Raw genomic sequence first — 16,905 nt, 5'->3', positions numbered from 1 at the left:
ACTTTTTTAAAGCACCTCCTCCTTCTTACTCGGTCCGGGGCCCCCAGAGATGGGGTGAGTGAGGCAGGACATGGGAGCGGGAGCGATGTTCCACGGGTGGGGAATGAGTGGGGCAGGACAGGGGAGAGAGAGCCACGCTCCAGGGGTGGAGGGGTGAGTGGGGCAGGACAGGGGAGGGTAAACCACGCTCCAAGGGTGAATCTCTCTTGGCTGGAGCGGTTGCTGAGTGCTCCTCCAGACTCCAGCAGCAGCTGCTGCTCTTCCTTCCCCCCCAATGGCAGAGGCTGGTTACTGTGAATACCCTGGCAACCCTAAGCTGGGGCTGGGGACTGCAACTGGGGTTGGGGCCTGGGTGGGGCCAGAGATGAGCTGGGGACAGAGCAGAGCTAAGTGGCCCTGCCGCGCCCCCTGGATGTTCCTCCGCACCCCCCCCGGGGGGCATACCCCACAGTTTAGGGCCCACTGCCCTAGTAGGATCCCAGACTTCTGATTGATGTGCTGCCAGCCTTCCCTCTGTCCTAGAAGTGAGCTGGCCTCAAGCTGGGCCTGGGGAAAGATGCTCCCAGGCATAAGTCATACTGCCACACAAATCAAGCCCAGCAGGACGCCATAGCTTTCTCACCCCTTCTAGAGCCTACAGCTGTAGAAGGGAGATAGTTGAAGGAGGCTCAGGCTGGTGGAGGAGGGGGAGCTGCTCTAGGCTCCCAGTTTCCACAGTTAAACCTGTACTCCAATAAATGTATGTGGATTGGATACAAAGCCACACCAGCTTCACACTGGAAGAGAACTGGAGCTGGGCAGAGGGCTGCTCCATAGGCCCTCCCAGGCCCTGCGCATTCCAGAACCTACCTTACCACAAGACTGAAGCAAGCTAGCATGCGAAGGCTGCAGGCTGTTCTGAGAAGAACATCTTATTAACAAAATGAAAACAGCAGTAGGCGACCGTCTACCCAAGATCATGTGACCTTGGGGTTATTGGGTTTTCAGAGGATTGGGTGGGGAGGTGGGTTTGTTTGTGTCTCAGGAAATTTGCTCATGGATCCGTGCTTTCAATGAAAACAAGACGATCACGGTCAACATATCAGCTCCATCTTCTGGAGCAGAAGGTACCCGGCCTGCCAAAAGCCTCAGAACAGGCCCCGTGCTTCTTTTTCACAGCGTTGGTCGGTTTATTTTTTAAAATGTCTCCAGCATGGCAGACCCTGCAGTGTCCCGCTGAAGTAATTAAGAGACAGAGCAAACACACGGCATCAGGAATTTCATCCTTTCTCCTTTGAGTCTCTCTGTCCCTCAGGATTCTCCTCTTCTCTTCTTAGCTTTCTGGCTCAGCTCCTGCCAACATATGCCATGATGGAAACACTGGTTTCAAACATCCAGAATGGGGAGGGGCTCCAATTAGGCCCCTCCCCCAGACTCACAGCCAAGCCCCACGGAAGTGTGGGGGTCTCAGAAGGAACTTCTAACTGCTGTGACATGAGACATTGGGCAGAAACCACATGGGATCCAGCACTGAGGGGGGACACCACGCAGGACATAAAACCGTGCCAACCTGTCCCAACTCTCCAATCGTGGTAATTCATTCGCTTTGTTTTGTTTGCTCGTTTTTCGTTGGTATTTTGTTTAGCTGTGATTTTTAAATAAATTTTTTTTTCAGGACAGACCATTACAAAGAAGATGAGTGATGATGGAGGCATGGAAAATTTACAAACTTTGCAGAGAGATTCTTGCAGGAGATTGCGTCTTATGGAACAGATGGTTGCCCATCTCTACAGAGACAGCATATATCCCTCTCTCTAGGTGTCCTCATCCAATGCGTTGATGTGATTAACTAACTCTTGATTGCTGTACACATGGTGGGTGATTTAAATCAACAGCGTTGTTAGCATCTCTCCCAAAACATAAAATTAAAACAAAATGATAACTCTGGTTGGTTGATCAGTGTTGGGTTGGGATTGAAGGAGACAGCTTCAAAGGTTGGGGCTGCTTATTCGATCACCATGCAGTGCGGCAGATGCTGGGAGAAATACTTGAACAGCTCGGGGGTGGCACCAGGACAGTTGGTCAGCTCCAGCTCCTCCAGGTCTTGAAGTTGGACAAGGCCTGAGAGCCCAGTGGTGGTCAGCAGTGGGCAGCCTGAAACCAGAAGGTGGAAATGCCCAGTGAGCGAGAAGCTATGATGTACTACCATCTGGGGTAGACATGGAAGAGCTTAGCCATCCCTCTGCTTTGTGGGGTGGGGGTTGGATTGCTATCAGTCAAGCCCATCTCTAAATACCAGCTGCAAAAGGGAGAGCAATGCCATCAGGCTCCATCACCTGTCCCCTGCATGTCGGCCCTGTTAGGATCATTTGGGTGTATCCCACTAAATTAATTTCTTGCCATCACAGGGGCTTCGGGCAATGGTGAACCTCAGTCCTTCCTATTCTCTGACTTGGCACACAATAGTTCAGGCTCCTGAGGGCTCCAATGATTTGATCTAATGCTGGTTGCTGAGATTGGTGTGCAGGTGCTGGAGGGTGTTGGTGGCCTGTGACAAGATGATCTAGTGGTCCCTTCTGGCCTTAAACTCTAGGGGTACGTCTACACTGCAAACCCCCCCCCCCCACGGCAATGAGTCTCAGAGCTTGGGTCAATGGACTTGCAGTGCTCGTGCTACGCAGCTAAAAATAGCACTGTGGACATTTGGACTTGTGATAGAGACTAGGCTTCAAGACCCTCCACCCTTGCTGGGTTTCAGACCGTACAGCCTGAATGTCTATACAGCTATTTTGAGCCTCACGGCGCAAGTCCTGTGAGCCCAAGTCAGCTGACCCAGGTTCTGAGACTTGCTGCTGCAGGTTTTTTTTTTTTTTTTTAAATACAGTGTAGACATACCGTAAGACAGCAGAGATGTCTGTGGGGGGGAGACCGCCTGAGTCTCTGGGGCTGGGGAGGATTGCTGTAGCATGCTCTCCCATCTGCAGGTAGCAGGACCAATCCACCCAATTAGACCTCCTCAGCATCACTGCATCCATCCACTACAGGACATAAGGCCTGGATCTGATCTCCTTTATGCTGCCATAACTCTGTGGACATTAATGGAGTCACTCCTGATTTACACCACTGTAAGTAGCGCAGAGATCATTTGTCCCCAAGCCTCATTCAGAAAGCCAGTAAACTTAAAGTGACTAACAGGAAACCTTTTGTGCTATTTTCTTATTCAGTCATCAGGTTTTGAGTGATGCTCAAAAGCGCTGCTGCTGTTTTGATTCAGAGGGAAACATGTTTTTCTCTTCGCAGAAACCAGCAGAGCAAGGAGTCAGGTGAGCCATGGAGTATGAATAGCTCTGTTGAGAGCATAACAATGGCTCCATGATCATACCTCGCAAATGCCCTCTTGACAAAGGCCAAATCTACCATCATCTCACAACTAAACAGCTGATCTGATCTCACAATGGTTATTGTAAGTAATTTATGTCAGAAAAGCTGACTCATGAACATGAGATACAAGCAATTATTGTTATGCCAAAGAAACTGACCTGAGGTTGCTCCTAGCACTATTATCTCAGCATGAGTCTTTAACTTATGCCGTCCTCCACATCTGGGTCCTGGGCAGGTTGAGCAGTAGCTCTGTTAGCACAGCAGAGCAAATGAGGACACAAATCCAGTGAATGGGCTTGAGTGGCATAAACCATGAACAGATGGGAGGGCAGATCACTGCAGGGTGGTGTTGACACAAAATGTCACATTGATGTGACACTGGGGGGGGGGCAAGATTGCATGAGGCTGCATTAGTGGGTTAGCACCAGGGGGATGGACTAGATGACCTCTTGGGGGCCCTGCTAGCCCTACTTTTCTAGGATTCTCCATTGACTTGTGGCCTATGAGAATTTTTAGAATCTATGGGGTCTGCTCTGACATGCTCATGCTCCTGATTGACACCAGTGTCAGAGTGAGGAGAATGAAGCTCAAGTTTCTCCATCAGGCTTTCCTTGGGAATGAAGGAAAGGTCATGTGATGGAGCAGGGCAAACACAATTAATTCACATTGGCACATCCATTCCAGTCAAACACTTTCACGCAACTCAGAACTCCTTTGAAGAAACAGGACTCCGATTCAAACTGCTTGGAAAGGTGGTGGTAAAAGTCATGCCTTGAAGCCTGAGGTGGGTAGCAAGAAATGAAACCCTCTGGCTCAGTCTCTGCCCTGTGTGGAGCTGTCATGAATTGTAGTGACTGGGAACTCTGCAGACCCTAGGGTGGAATTTGGCCCTGTGGGTCTGATTTTCAGAAGTGTCGAGCACTTCTTCACTTGACTTCAGTCTAACTTTTCAGAAGCTCAGCACTTCTGACAACCAGGAGCCCTTTACATGAGTTCAGAGAGAACTTGGGAGTGCTGCTGTCCAGAGTGGGAGATGGGCTCTAGCTGGAGTACCCCAGGAAAAGACCAAACAGGACACTAGATAAAGTGAGTGGGGTGATAGCAATTGACATAGCCAGTGTGTGACAGCATGGAATGTCCGGGTGAAGGAAATCCTCCAGCTGTCTGGACTGGTTCCTCCACTGTCTCTCTTCCTCAACAGAGAAAGGAGGAGGATGGGTCTTCTCCTTGCCCCTCTGTTTTTTACAGGGGCTGACCTGCCTCCTGCATTTGCCTCTCACTGGCCAATTTTACCCTCCACAAAGGGTAATTCCAGGCTGGACGATCATCCTGTCAGCCCACCATTGTGTTATGGCCCAGCAACAGTCTCCCATGACATTCTAGTGGTGGTTCATGAGACTGTGACACGGCCAGGATTATCCCTTATGTCGTGGCCCTGTCCCCAAACTGAGGCTTCCCCCTCTCCAGAAACCAGTTTATCATCTCAAGAATAAACCAGTGTTTGGATCTCACCAGCAAGAGACAACAGGCGCAAACTTCTCATGCCCAGGAGATGCTTCAGGCCAAAGTCTTGCACCTAAAACAACAGAAGAGGGAGGAAGGGATCCTGGACTGTCAATACAGAACTAAAAGAATGAACTCTACTTTGCTTTTCACTAGCAGCTTCAACTGGAAGATCTCTAAGAACACACCAATAAATTCAGCCTCACCTCTCCACTGGGATGTAGCTATCATTCCCCTTTGACTGAAGGGGAAAATTAGGCAGAGAGGTTGTATGTCTTGACCAAAGTCAGGGTGGAGACAGACCCCACATCCCCTGACTCCCAGTTCACTGCTCTAATCAATAGACACCAATGCTCGCTACTTGCTAACTTACTGAGCATCTACCTGCAATGAGCCATTTTGCTCTGCATCAAATGCCATATATTCTACAGGCTCCACATGCATCCCCTGGAGATGTTTTGGGTAACTTTATCCACACTTAATAATAGTGCCCCAGGCAAGTCGCTACTATCATCATAATCATGTTACTTATCACTGACACAGCATTTTTCAATCCATTGATCTCAAAGCACAGTAGCTGAGGCAGCCATTGCAGAGAGAAATCAGAGAGGAAGATTTAATAGAGGAACCTTGTTCCAGTGTGTTAGTCGCTCCCTACTGGGGAGATGCGTTGAAGGAGATCTAACCCTAGCAAGTGGTGTGGCTTGCATTGTCCTTTTCTGTTCACCTACCTGGCAGCACCAGCGGAGGTACAGGCTCCTAAGGGATGACATGGTGGATAAGTAACTAAGTCCAGTGTCTGTAATCCGCACACACCTGCGGACAGAAGCACAGTGTCACAAGAAAAATGCCAGTAGGGAAGGAAGGCGGAATCCTAACATCTGCCCCAAACAATTCATACCTCCTGAACTGGCTCCTCTGTGTTACTAAGCAAGTGGGGCAGACAAATGGAACAGACACTCGCCACTAGCTTTCAAATACGCAGACATCTGGTGGAGAACAGAAGTCCTCCCTGTGTTCTGATGCCTAGCTAACAGCAAGGCCTTCAGCCTCAGATATCCTCAATGTCTTGTGCTTCTTCCTCTTCCTTCACCTTCTGCACCTCCTACCCTCTGCTTCAAAGAATTAGAGGATTGGGAGAACTGGGGGTCTTAATGAGCCTTTTGACTCGAAGATCACATCATCTGCAATACAGGTCGTAGATGACTGTTTGGTGGCCCTGGGTAAAGTGAATCTCACACAGAGGTGTCCACATCACAAAAACTACCACTGCAATTGTAGGCTTCTTTGGCTGTTTCATAAGAGAAGCTCAGATGGGCTGGGCATAGAGCCTGAACTTCAAGCCCATGTCTAAGGGGTGACATTCCCCTGGGGTTAGCTGGACCAGTGATCTGATGGATCACTCCAATCCTTGACTCTGGGAGCCAGCCTTATCCTGCTGCGCTGTGAGAACCCCCAGTCCTGGGCTGTTCATGCATAGCCTCTAGCATGTAAGCTGCTCCCAGCTATGTGAGTGAGCACTTTTGGCCCTTACGACCTTAGATGCTTCTCACCACAGGCTGGCTGGTTGTTCTTCAGCCAGGTTCTCCCCTTTGATCAGTGCTTCAGTCACTTGGTGTGGTGTCTGTAGATGGAGGTGGAAGAGAGCATGGCAAAGTCTCTCCCTTTTATCATGTCCTTTCTTCCCTCTTGGCTTTGCCCCCCCCCCCACCTTCAGAGTCAGGTGAGCATTACCTCATCGTAGTCCCAAACTGACCAAAGGAAGGGGGGTGACTCACTTGAGAGTCCAACAGATCCTTTGTTGCTGCCTAGGCCAGTGTCCTTTGTTCCTGTGAGGCTGGGCTGGGTTTGTCCCATACATGCCCTGATGAGGTATGAACTGCCCTTCTGCTCCTGGAGAGTTTTGCCTGGGCTTGTTTTAAGCCATGAGGACACATTTTCAGCCTCATAACTATATACACATTAAATTACAACCTATAACATTACTATAACAACAATGCTCATCATGAGCCTTCCGAAGACACCCATCACAAACTTTGCATTGGATACCACACAATCATGTTATAAGGATGAACATGGGGGTGCAAGGTGTTCCCCCAAGGTACAGAGTGCCACGGTGTCTACAGAGAGGTGACCAGGCAGTGTCCAGGGAAGGTTGCAGTGATGCTGCGCACGCCCTCCCCAATCTGTGGGGAAACAGAGAATTCATTCCCAGGGTTGTCAATCCAAAATCTTTCATCAGCACTAGGCTCACTAAAAAAAAAAAAAAAAAACACCACTAGTCAATAGCGACCTCAGTACTGGTTGGCTCTCTATGGTCGCCACATAAGGAACTACCTGAATTCTACTTCTCCAATGCTGGGGAAAAGCAGGATTCTATGGTGACATATCCACTGGCACTTGAGGGCACCCTCTCCCACCCCCCCACCCCCGAGAACAGGAAGAATGGCCATGACTGTAGTGGAAGGGCTATAGATCCCCAGGAGGTATAAAAGTCAGTGTAGCCCTCTGACTTCACTGGTGCTATGCCAGTTTACACCAGCTGAGGATCTGGCTTGGAGAGGTTGTTGGAGAGACTATGACCCAAATCAGGTCAGACCAGGCAACCACAGCAGGTGCTCATTGTTGCAGGGTGACTGGTGGCTTTAAGAGCCATCATTAATTAGCTGCTTCTCAGCCTGAGTGGGCAGGACCTATGAAGGGTCAGATGGTAGTTTATGGGACACCTGGGCATTATAAAAGGACTGAGAGAGATCAGTTTGGGAGCTGAAACCACAGGGAGTAAACAGGGGTCCCCTTGAGCCAGGGTCTGAGGATGGTACTCCAAGGGAACCAGCCTGTGTGCCTAGTGCTCTCTCCCAGAGCCAGAAAGACTCGCAAAGGTAACTCAGAGGGTGGATTGAAGAGAAGCCCCAATGGGCAGAAGAATCTTTTGTTTGTTGGTACTTTTTCATTTAGACTTTTGCTATCTCAGCAGGGATTAAGTTTGGCTGGGACTTGGCCAGAGAGTTAAGGCACATCCCCAGCACAGACCAGTGCATGGAGAGGTGAGGAGACCTATCTTGGGGGAAGGAAACTGAGGCAGGGAGTGCCGGCAGTGCCACACTCAGTAGCAGGGGGCATTTTGGAGTAGCCACACTCTACGATACTCTGGCATTCTTTACTTGAACTTCCTTCCACTATACTTACTGGTCAACACACTCTTCTCTGACTACTGTTACCTGCATCTCCCTTTGGAGATGAGCTGCTAGAAGCCCTCCATTCACAATAGGAGATCCTTTCTTTCTTTGAGATACTGGCACTGGATGCTTTATACCGTTAGGACTGGCCCATTTCCTGGCTTAAGGGAGAAGTCTCCAGGAAGCATCACCATGCAAGGGAGTCCTGTGGCTAGTGGGAGGAGGAATCAGGTCAGGGTGGGCCTCCAGAATTGGGCCAAAACTAAACCATCCTGCTTTCACTCCCCAGCAGGGGCCTCCTTCCTGCCTTGGAGACCTGCCCCCTTTTCCCCTATGTCACACAAGAAAGCAGCAGGGGATGGGTGGCTCAGAGCAGCAGAGACTGTGAGGGATAGGGAGCATGGGAGATGTGGAAGAAGAGGCTGGCAGGATAGGTGTGGTGGGAAAGGAGCATGCAGTAAGGTGCCTGCTGGAGGCTTTTGACATGACATTAGAGGGAGGAAGGAAGAGCAGGAAGGGAGGAAGGCAATTGCCCAGCACAGGTAAATTTAGCTCCCATCCTTCACCTTAGCAACCTTAAGTCCAGATCCTCAGCTGCTGTAAATCAACAAAGCTCCACTGAAGAGCTCTGATAGCTTACAGCAGCTGTGGATCTGGCCCGGGGGTTCCAAGGATCAATGGGGTTGACATTATGCAAGGCACTGCATAGTGTCTCAGCATCATGCACAATCTGTTTAGCAGAGATGGGCTAATGGGTGCAGAGCAGATGCAAACCATGCAACTGCATGACTCCAAACAAACCCAAGAGGTTCAACAAGTTTGGTTCATTCCCCCTCCCCATCCCACTGCTTTTTCATCATGCTCTGTGCATTGGCATGAGCTGATGCACAGGACCACCATGAGGAAGGCCCTTTGGATACTTCTGGTCTGAGAGCAAGATAGCCAGTGAAGAGGTCTGTGCTCTTTTTGAGTTTCCTGGTCCAGGTCTGCTGACTCCAGAGGCGGTTCAGAGAAGTGAGGGTTGAGCCTTCACACTTGGGTGGGGTGGGATTCCTCTGAACTGAATCCTAGAGGGTGTTCTCATCATGAGTAGAGATGAGCCTGAAGAGCAGAGTTCTGATCCAGATTTCCCAAAATGGGGGGGGGGGGGAAGAGTAGCAAGAGCTTGGATCTGGGAATTTGGTTCAGGCCCACCTCCAACCTCAGGGCCAGAAGCAGGATGTATCTTTCCCCAAAGGCTGGAAGGTAGAATACCCCTCCTTCCTGTCTCTCTCTTTTCCTCACCCCTGTCTATTTGCCCTTTCTCTTCATTTCATACATTGCCCAGGGGGAAGGCTGTTCCATTATGAGAAGAAACCATGTTTGGAGACTTAATGCTAGTTTTAGTTCACAATTTTCCAAATGCTTTTCCATGTGCCACCCTCACCTTCTGGTGGGGACTGAGGGGGTATCCATGACCCAAACACACCAGTGACATTTCCTTATTGGTTAGGGCCCTACCAAATTCACAGTCCACTTTGGTCAATTTCACATTCATAGGATTTAAAAAATTGTAAATGTTATGATTTCAGCTATTTAAATCTGAAATTTCATGGTGTTGTAATGGTAGGGATCCTGACCCAAAAAGGAATGGTGTGTGTGTGTGTGTGTGTGTGTGTGTGTGTGTGTGTGTGTGTGTGTGTGTGTGTGTGGTGGAAGGTCGCAAGGTTATTTTAGTGGGGTAATGGTACTGCTATCCTTACTTCTGCGGTGCTGTTGGCGGTGCTGCCTTCAGAGCTGGGTAGCTGGAGAGTGGTGACTGCTGGCAAATGCCCAGCTCTGAAGGCAGAGCCACCGCCAGCAACAGTACAGAAGAAAGAATGGCATGGTATGGTATTGCCACCCTTGTGTGCTGCTGGTGGGGCACTGCCTTCAGAGCTGGGCATCTGGCCAATAGCTGCCGCTCTCCAGCAGCCCAGCTCTGAAGGCAGCACAGAAGGAAGGGGGGCAATACCACAACCCCCCTAAAATAACCTTGTGATTCCCCTGGCAACTTACTTTTGGGTCAGGACCCCCAATTTGAGAAACAGTGGTCTCCCCCTATGAAATCTGTATAGTATAGGGTAAAGGCACACCAGATTTCACAGGGGGAGACCAGCTTTCACAGTCTGTGATGCATTTTTCACAGTCATGAATTTCATAGGGCCCTACTCATGGTGCTCTGGGTGGGAAAGAGCACAGTAGCATTTCTGACCACAGCTGTATGATGTTCTGTACCTCGTGGTATCTAATGCAAAGCTTGTCATGTCGGGTGTCTTCGGAAGGTTCATGATGTACTGAGCATTGTTATTATAGTAATGTTATAGGTTATAATTTCATGTATATAGTTATGAGGCTGAAAATGTGTCCTCATGGCTTAAAGCAAGCCAGGTAAAAACTCTCCAGGAGCAGTTCACACTTCATCAGGGTATGTATGGGACAAACCCAGCCCAGCCTCACAGAACAAAGGACACTGGCCTAGGCAACAAAAAAGGATCTGTTGGACTCTTGAGTGAGTCACCCCCCCTTCCTTTGGTCAGTTTGGGACTACGATGAGGTAATGCTCACCTGACTCTGAAGGGGTGGGGGGGAGCAAAGCCAAGAGGGAAGAAAGGACATGATAAAAGGGAGAGACTTTGCCATGCTCTCTTCCACCTCCATCTACAGACACCACACCAAGTGACTGAAGCACTGATCAAAGGGGAGAACCTGGCTGAAGAACAACCAGCCAGCCTGTGGTGAGAAGCATCTAAGGTCGTAAGGGCACTGAAAGCATTAAGATCAGCTTAGAATGCATTGTGCTTTTATTTCATTAGACCAAATTCAACTTACAATCACTTAATCTAAGTATAACAAGTCAGTCTTTGTAGTTAATAAATCTGTTTGTTTGTTCTACCTGAAGCAGTGTGTTTGGTTTGAAGCATGTCAGAGACTCCTCTTGGGATAACAAGCCTGGTACATATCAGTTTGTCAAATTGATGACCTCATAAGCTTGCATTGTGAAGCAGGCATTGAGGTTTGTTGCATGGTTTGGTTCCTGATTTAGAGTTACTATGGTGCGGTGTGTGGTTGCTGGTGAGAATATGCTTAAGGTTGGCGGGTTGTCTGTGGGCGAGGACTGGCCTGCCTCCCAAGGTCTGTGAAAGCGAGGGATCGTTGTCCAGGATGGGTTGTAGATCACTGATGATGTGTTGGAGATGTTTAAGCTGAGGACTGTAGGCGATGGCCAGTGGAGTTCTGGTTTGTTTCTTGGGTTTGTCTTGCACCAGGAGGCTTCTAGGTACACGTCTGGCTCTGTTGATTGGTTTCCTTATTTCCTCATGCAGGTATCGTAGTTTTGAGAATGCTTGGTGAAGAACTTGTAGATGTTGGTCTCTGTCTGAGGGGTTGGAGCAAATGCAGTTGTACCTCAGCACTTGGCTGTAGACGATGGATCGTGTGGTGTGTCCAGGATGGAAACTGGAGGCATGAAGGTAGGCATAGCGGTCGGTGGGTTTTCGGTATAGGGTGGTGTTAACGTGACAGTCACTTATTTGTACCGTGGTGTCTAGGAAGTTGACCTCCCGTGTAGATTGGTCCAGGCTGAGGTTGATGGAAGCTGTTGAAATCGTGGTGGAATTCTTGTGGGGCCATCCGGGTGCCCATAGCAGTGCCACTGGTCTGGAGGTATATATTGTTACCAAATTTGAAATAATTGTGCGTGAGGATAAAGTCACAGAGCTCAGCAACCAGTTGTGCTGTGTCATCATCAGGTATACTGTTCCTGACAGCTTGTATTCCATCTGTGTGTGGGATGTTTGTGTAGAGAACCTCCACATCCATGGTGGCTAGGATGGTATTTTCTGGAAGATCACCAATGCATTGTAGTTTTCTCAGGAAATCAGTGGTGTCATGGAGATAGCTGGGAGTGCTGGTGGCGTAGGGTCTGAGCAGAGAGTCCACATAACCGGATAGTCCTTCAGTGAGAGTGCCAATTCCAGAGATGATGGGGTGTCCAGGATTTCCAGGTTTGTGGATCTTGGGTAGTAGATAGAATAACCCTGGTCGGGGCTCTAAGGGTATGTTAATTTGTTCCTGTGTTAGTGTAGGGAATATCCTCAGTAGATGGTGCAGTTTTAGTATATTCCTCAGTGGGATCTGAGGAAAGTGGCCTGTAGAATTTGGTATTGGAGAGTTGTCGGGCAGCCTCCTTTTGGTAGTCAGACCTGTCCAACAGCACCTCCTTTATCAGCCTCTTTGATTATAATGTCAGGGTTGTTTCTGAGGCTGTGGATGGCATTGCGTTCTGCACGACTTAGGTTATGAGGCAAGCGATGTTGTTTTTCCACAATTTCTGCCTGTGCACGCCGGCGGAAGCATTCTATGTATAGGTCCAGACTGTCATTTCGACCCTCAGGAGGAGTCCATGTGAAGTTCTTCTTCTTGTGTTGTTGGTGGGAGGGTACCTGTGTATCAGTGCACTGTTCAGTGTTATCTTGAAAGTATTCTTTGAGTTAGAGATGGCGAAAGCAGGCTTCTAGATCACCGCAGAACTGTATCATGTTCGTGGGGGTGGTGGGGCAAAAAGAGTCCCTGAGATAGGACAGACTCTTCTGCCAGCTTGAGTGTGTAGCTGGATAAATTGATATTGCTGGGTGAGTTAGGGGTACCACTGTTGTGGTCCCATGTGGCAGGTAGGGTTTTAGACAGCTTACGGTCCTTTTTCCTTTGTAGAGAGGTGAAGTGTGTAATGTAGATCTCCTGTCTTATTTTAAGAAAGTCTGTTTGTGTGGAAGGTTGGCTATTTATGAAAGTCTCCAGGTTGGAGAGCTCTTTTTTGATGTTTTCCTGTTTGCTGTATAGGATGCTGATCAGGTGGTTCCTCAGTTTCTGTGATAGTATATGGCATAATCTCTCACTGTGGTCTGTGCAGTATGTAGATAACAATGGATTTCCTAGGGTTGTGTCTGGGACCAGAGATATTGGCTAGTGTCATTCGATTGCACAATCCAAGGAGCAGCTTACATGCCACAGGCTGTGTGTGAACAGCCCAGGAGTAGGGGTTCTCACAGCAGAGCAGGGTAAGGCTGGCTCCCAGAGTCAAGGATTGGAGTGACCTAGCAGATCTTTGGTCCAGACAACAGAGGGGAACGTCACAGTGGCGCAGCGAGCAGGGTGTATGTGCCGCTTGTTACTCCAAGTGGAGTTCACACTTTAAGCACTGATATTTGTGATTTTAAGTGAGTCTGAAGTGCAGTGTCTAAGAACAGTTAGGAGGAGGTCACAGTTTTGTTATTTTCTCTTTGCTTATTTCGGGAAAGGGAAGTAAGGCTAGGAAAGCAGGAAAATGAGTGAAAGCAGTGAAGTGATTACGAAGTTGGAGCTTTTTAGGATGCAGGTTGTAGAAAAGGAGAGGGCGCACCAGAGATTATTGCAAGGGAAAGAACTGGAGATAAAAGAAAAAGTCAGCCAGAGAGGAGGGTGCACACAGGAGAGAGAGAGAGAGGAGAGAGTAAGAGTGAAAACACCAACTGGACCTACTAGAGAAGCAGAACCAGAACTTCCCCCCCCCCGACCAACAACTCCTATCACTCCAAAAATCCACAAATGGGAACACTTATGTCCTGCATACAGTGAAGAGGATGATATTGCTGAATATCTGACTACCTTCAAAAGGCTGTGTGTAATACATGAAATCCCTGATAAGAGTTCCTACCCTAATTGTGAAATTAGCTGGTAAAGCTCGAAATGTATTCAATGGAATGCCTATTGAAGATGCTTTAGACTACTGTAAATTTAAAGATAACTTCACAAAACAGTTTCAGATTACCCCTGAAACATAGTTAAATTTAGAGGGATCTTAAGAGGGATATTGGTATGAGTAACGGGGAATATGTGAACAAAATTAAAGATTTGATGGAAAAGTGGGGCAAAAGTGTTACAAGCTTTGAGGGAATGTTGGATCTTGTTGCTCAAGAGCATTTCCTAAGCATATGTAAGGCCAAATTAAAGCAGTGTCTATGGGATAAAGATGTAAAGTCTGTGGATGAGATGGCTTTTTTAGCTGATGCCTTCGAAGAGACTCAGGGGTCTACTGAGGGCAGGCCACAGAAAGAGGGGTTTAAAACTGGTGGGAAGGGAGGATCCCCTTTTGCCCCTGGGAAAAGAGAAGAGGGTTGGGAGCCTAAACATTCTCTAACCCAAAAACATCCCTCTAACCCTCATCCCAAATCTCCTGTAAAAGCAGAAGAGCCCATAAGGTGCTATCCGTGTAATTCCACTGATCACCTGAGGAATAACTTCCCTGTGCTAGGAGGAAGCAGGCAACCAATAACTCATGTTAGTTCTGCTGTCCTCAACATAGGTTTCAATTGCTTGGGGGGTTTCTATCGTATTGGTTTTGTGAGATTAGTCTCTGCAGAACCAGACATGGAGCATGTTAAGGTTGTTGAAATTAATGGCAGGAGTACTTTGGGCAGAGGGATACAGGGGCCCAGATCTCTCTGGTTAAGCAGCGTGTGGTCCCAAAGACCAGTATGCTACCTGGCCAAATGGCAGAGATTGTGGGGGTGGGCAAAAGCAGATTCCTCATACCACTAGTTAAAATCCATGTGGTGTGGGAAGGTTTGGAAAGTGTTTTGACTGTGGGGGGGGGGGTAATAGAACACCTCCTATTCGACCTGCTCCTTGGTAATGATTTTTTCCATGTAGCTCAGGTTAAAGTATTTGCCTGCAGCAGGAGGGAGCTTTATGCTGGGACACCTGAAGGAAAGGGTAAGGTCTCAGGAACTGCTGAGAGAATGAGAGAGTCTCCTTGATTCTTCTGCAGCAGGGAGAAGACACATGCTTCCAGGTGGGAGGGTGGTTGAGACCAACTCCTGCACTGCAGCTGGAGGCAACACCACATCAGGAAGGGATGGGGGTGTAATGCCTGCCAGGGAGAGAACTGTCCAGGTTGTTAGCTGCCAGCAGGTCACAGCTGAACCAGAGGCAAAACTGGCTCTAGGGAGCATAGAACAATGTGTCCCAGAGGAGAGCCCAGAGAAGGGGCAGGGGATCTCAGAAACCACTTAGGTGAGTGAGGATTCCTGTGACTCCAACACAGGGAAGCAGGATGCTTTCAAGTATGGAAGTGGATGACACTAGCTCCTTTCCAACAGGAGGCAACATGCCCTCTGGTGCAGGGGCAGGAGAGGTGTTGTCAGTGATTAAGGAAACTGTCCCAGTTGTTAGCTGGCAAAGTTTTGCAGATGAACAAGAGACAGAAAGCTTACTAGGGAGCACAGAGAAATGTGTCTTAGGAGGGGGCCCAGAGGGGGAAACTGGGGAAGGAATAGTGGGGTTACAGGAATGTCTCCTCACTAGTCACTTGGGACAGGATGCCCAGGGCACTAGGAGCTGGATTTTCTGCATATGTACAGTCCTGGGGTTGGGAGACCGCTCCCCAAAGGGCCAGCCAATGTGCAGGATCCCTCTGAACACCTATCTTGCCAGACCCTGAGGCACCAAAATTCCAGAAACATGATTACATTAAGAGCCCAAACAGAGGGGAACACTGGAGGGAAGGAAAAGCCAGTGACTGATTACATGGGAGAGAGTCAAAGGACACCATGAATAATGAACAAACTAACCTCAAACTACACTATCTGAACAGAGGACATGGTGTCAAAGATACTTGTAAACACCCATCTGTGATAAAATTTTTGGTATTAATGTTAAGTTTTGGGATAAGAATTTTGTTACTGATGTTAAACCTTACATTAATGCTACTTTTCAATTAATACCTGGAAACAGGTTTAAAGCTTATCACAGCAGAGAAACCATAAAAAACCTGGTTTGCTGTGTGTGAATGGGGAAAGAGGCACACCGCCTCATGGCCTTAATGGCTGGATGCCAAAAGAACTGTAACACAAACTGCCTTTGAGATAGTTGACTGCAAGAGGGTTAGTCACTGACTAAGGGGGGGGGGAGGTGTGATGTTCTGTACCTCAGGGGGAACACCCAGCACCCCCATGTTCATCCTTATAATATGACTGTGTGGTATCCAATGCAAAGTTTGTCACGTCGGGTGTCTTTGGAAGGCTCATGATGCACTGAGATATAGTAATGTTATAAGTTGTAATTTCATGTATATATTTGAGGCTGAAAATGTGTCCTCATGGCTTAAAGCAAGCCCAGGCAAAACTCTCCAGAAGCAGAGGGGCAGTTCACACCTCATCATGGCATGTAAGGGACAAACCCAGCCCAGCCTCACAGGAACAAAGGACACTGGCCTAGGCAACAAAAAAGGATCTGTTGGACTCTCAAGTGAGTCACCCCCCTTCCTTTGGTCAGTTTGGGACTACTATGAGAATGCTCACCTGACTCTGAAGGGGTGGCAAAGCCAAGAGGGAAGAAAGTACATGATAAAAGGGAGAAACGTTTGTTATGCTCTTCCTCTCTCTTCCACCTCCATCTACAGACACCACACCAAGTGACTGAAGCGCTGATCAAAGAGGAGAGCCTGGCTGAAGAGCAACCAGCCAGCCTGTGGTGAGAAGCATCTAAGTTTGTAAGGGCACTGAAAGTGTTAAGATCAGCTTAGAATGCGTTTTGCTTTTATTTCATTTGACCAAATCCGACTTGTTATGCTTGGACTTATAATCACTTAAAAGCTATCTTTGTAGTTCATGTTTGTTTGTTCTACCTGAAGCAGTATGTTTGATTTGAAGCATCTCAGACACCCCTTGGGATAACAAGTCTGGTACATATCAATTTCTTTGTCTCTGGTCCCAGACACAACCCTGGGAACCTCAGTCTTGCAGTGTCCAGTTATGCCTGCTAAACACTGCAAGCTTATATGAGTTTAAGCTTGCAGTGTTTAGCA

General features: G+C 48.3%; 1 protein-coding gene across 1 annotated transcript in view; it reads right to left on the bottom strand.

Moving 5' to 3' along the window:
• Nucleotides 1–1,984: 1,984 nt before the first annotated feature.
• The window catches only part of FBXL16 (F-box and leucine rich repeat protein 16), a 26,398-nt gene continuing 11,477 nt past the window's right edge, over nucleotides 1,985–16,905 (bottom strand). The window contains exons 3-5 of the mRNA XM_024208836.1: nucleotides 5,595–5,679; nucleotides 4,873–4,936; nucleotides 1,985–2,133 (exon numbers count right to left, since the gene is read on the bottom strand). Of these exons, the coding sequence (XP_024064604.1) occupies nucleotides 1,985–2,133; nucleotides 4,873–4,936; nucleotides 5,595–5,679 (298 nt within the window). The remainder of the gene's footprint in view (nucleotides 2,134–4,872; nucleotides 4,937–5,594; nucleotides 5,680–16,905) is intronic.

Source organism: Terrapene carolina, unplaced genomic scaffold (assembly GCF_002925995.2).
Source record: "Terrapene carolina triunguis isolate 2854851 unplaced genomic scaffold, T_m_triunguis-2.0 Scaffold67, whole genome shotgun sequence".
NCBI classification, from domain to species: domain Eukaryota; kingdom Metazoa; phylum Chordata; order Testudines; family Emydidae; genus Terrapene; species Terrapene triunguis.
This window is presented reverse-complemented; position numbering and strand designations above follow the sequence as displayed.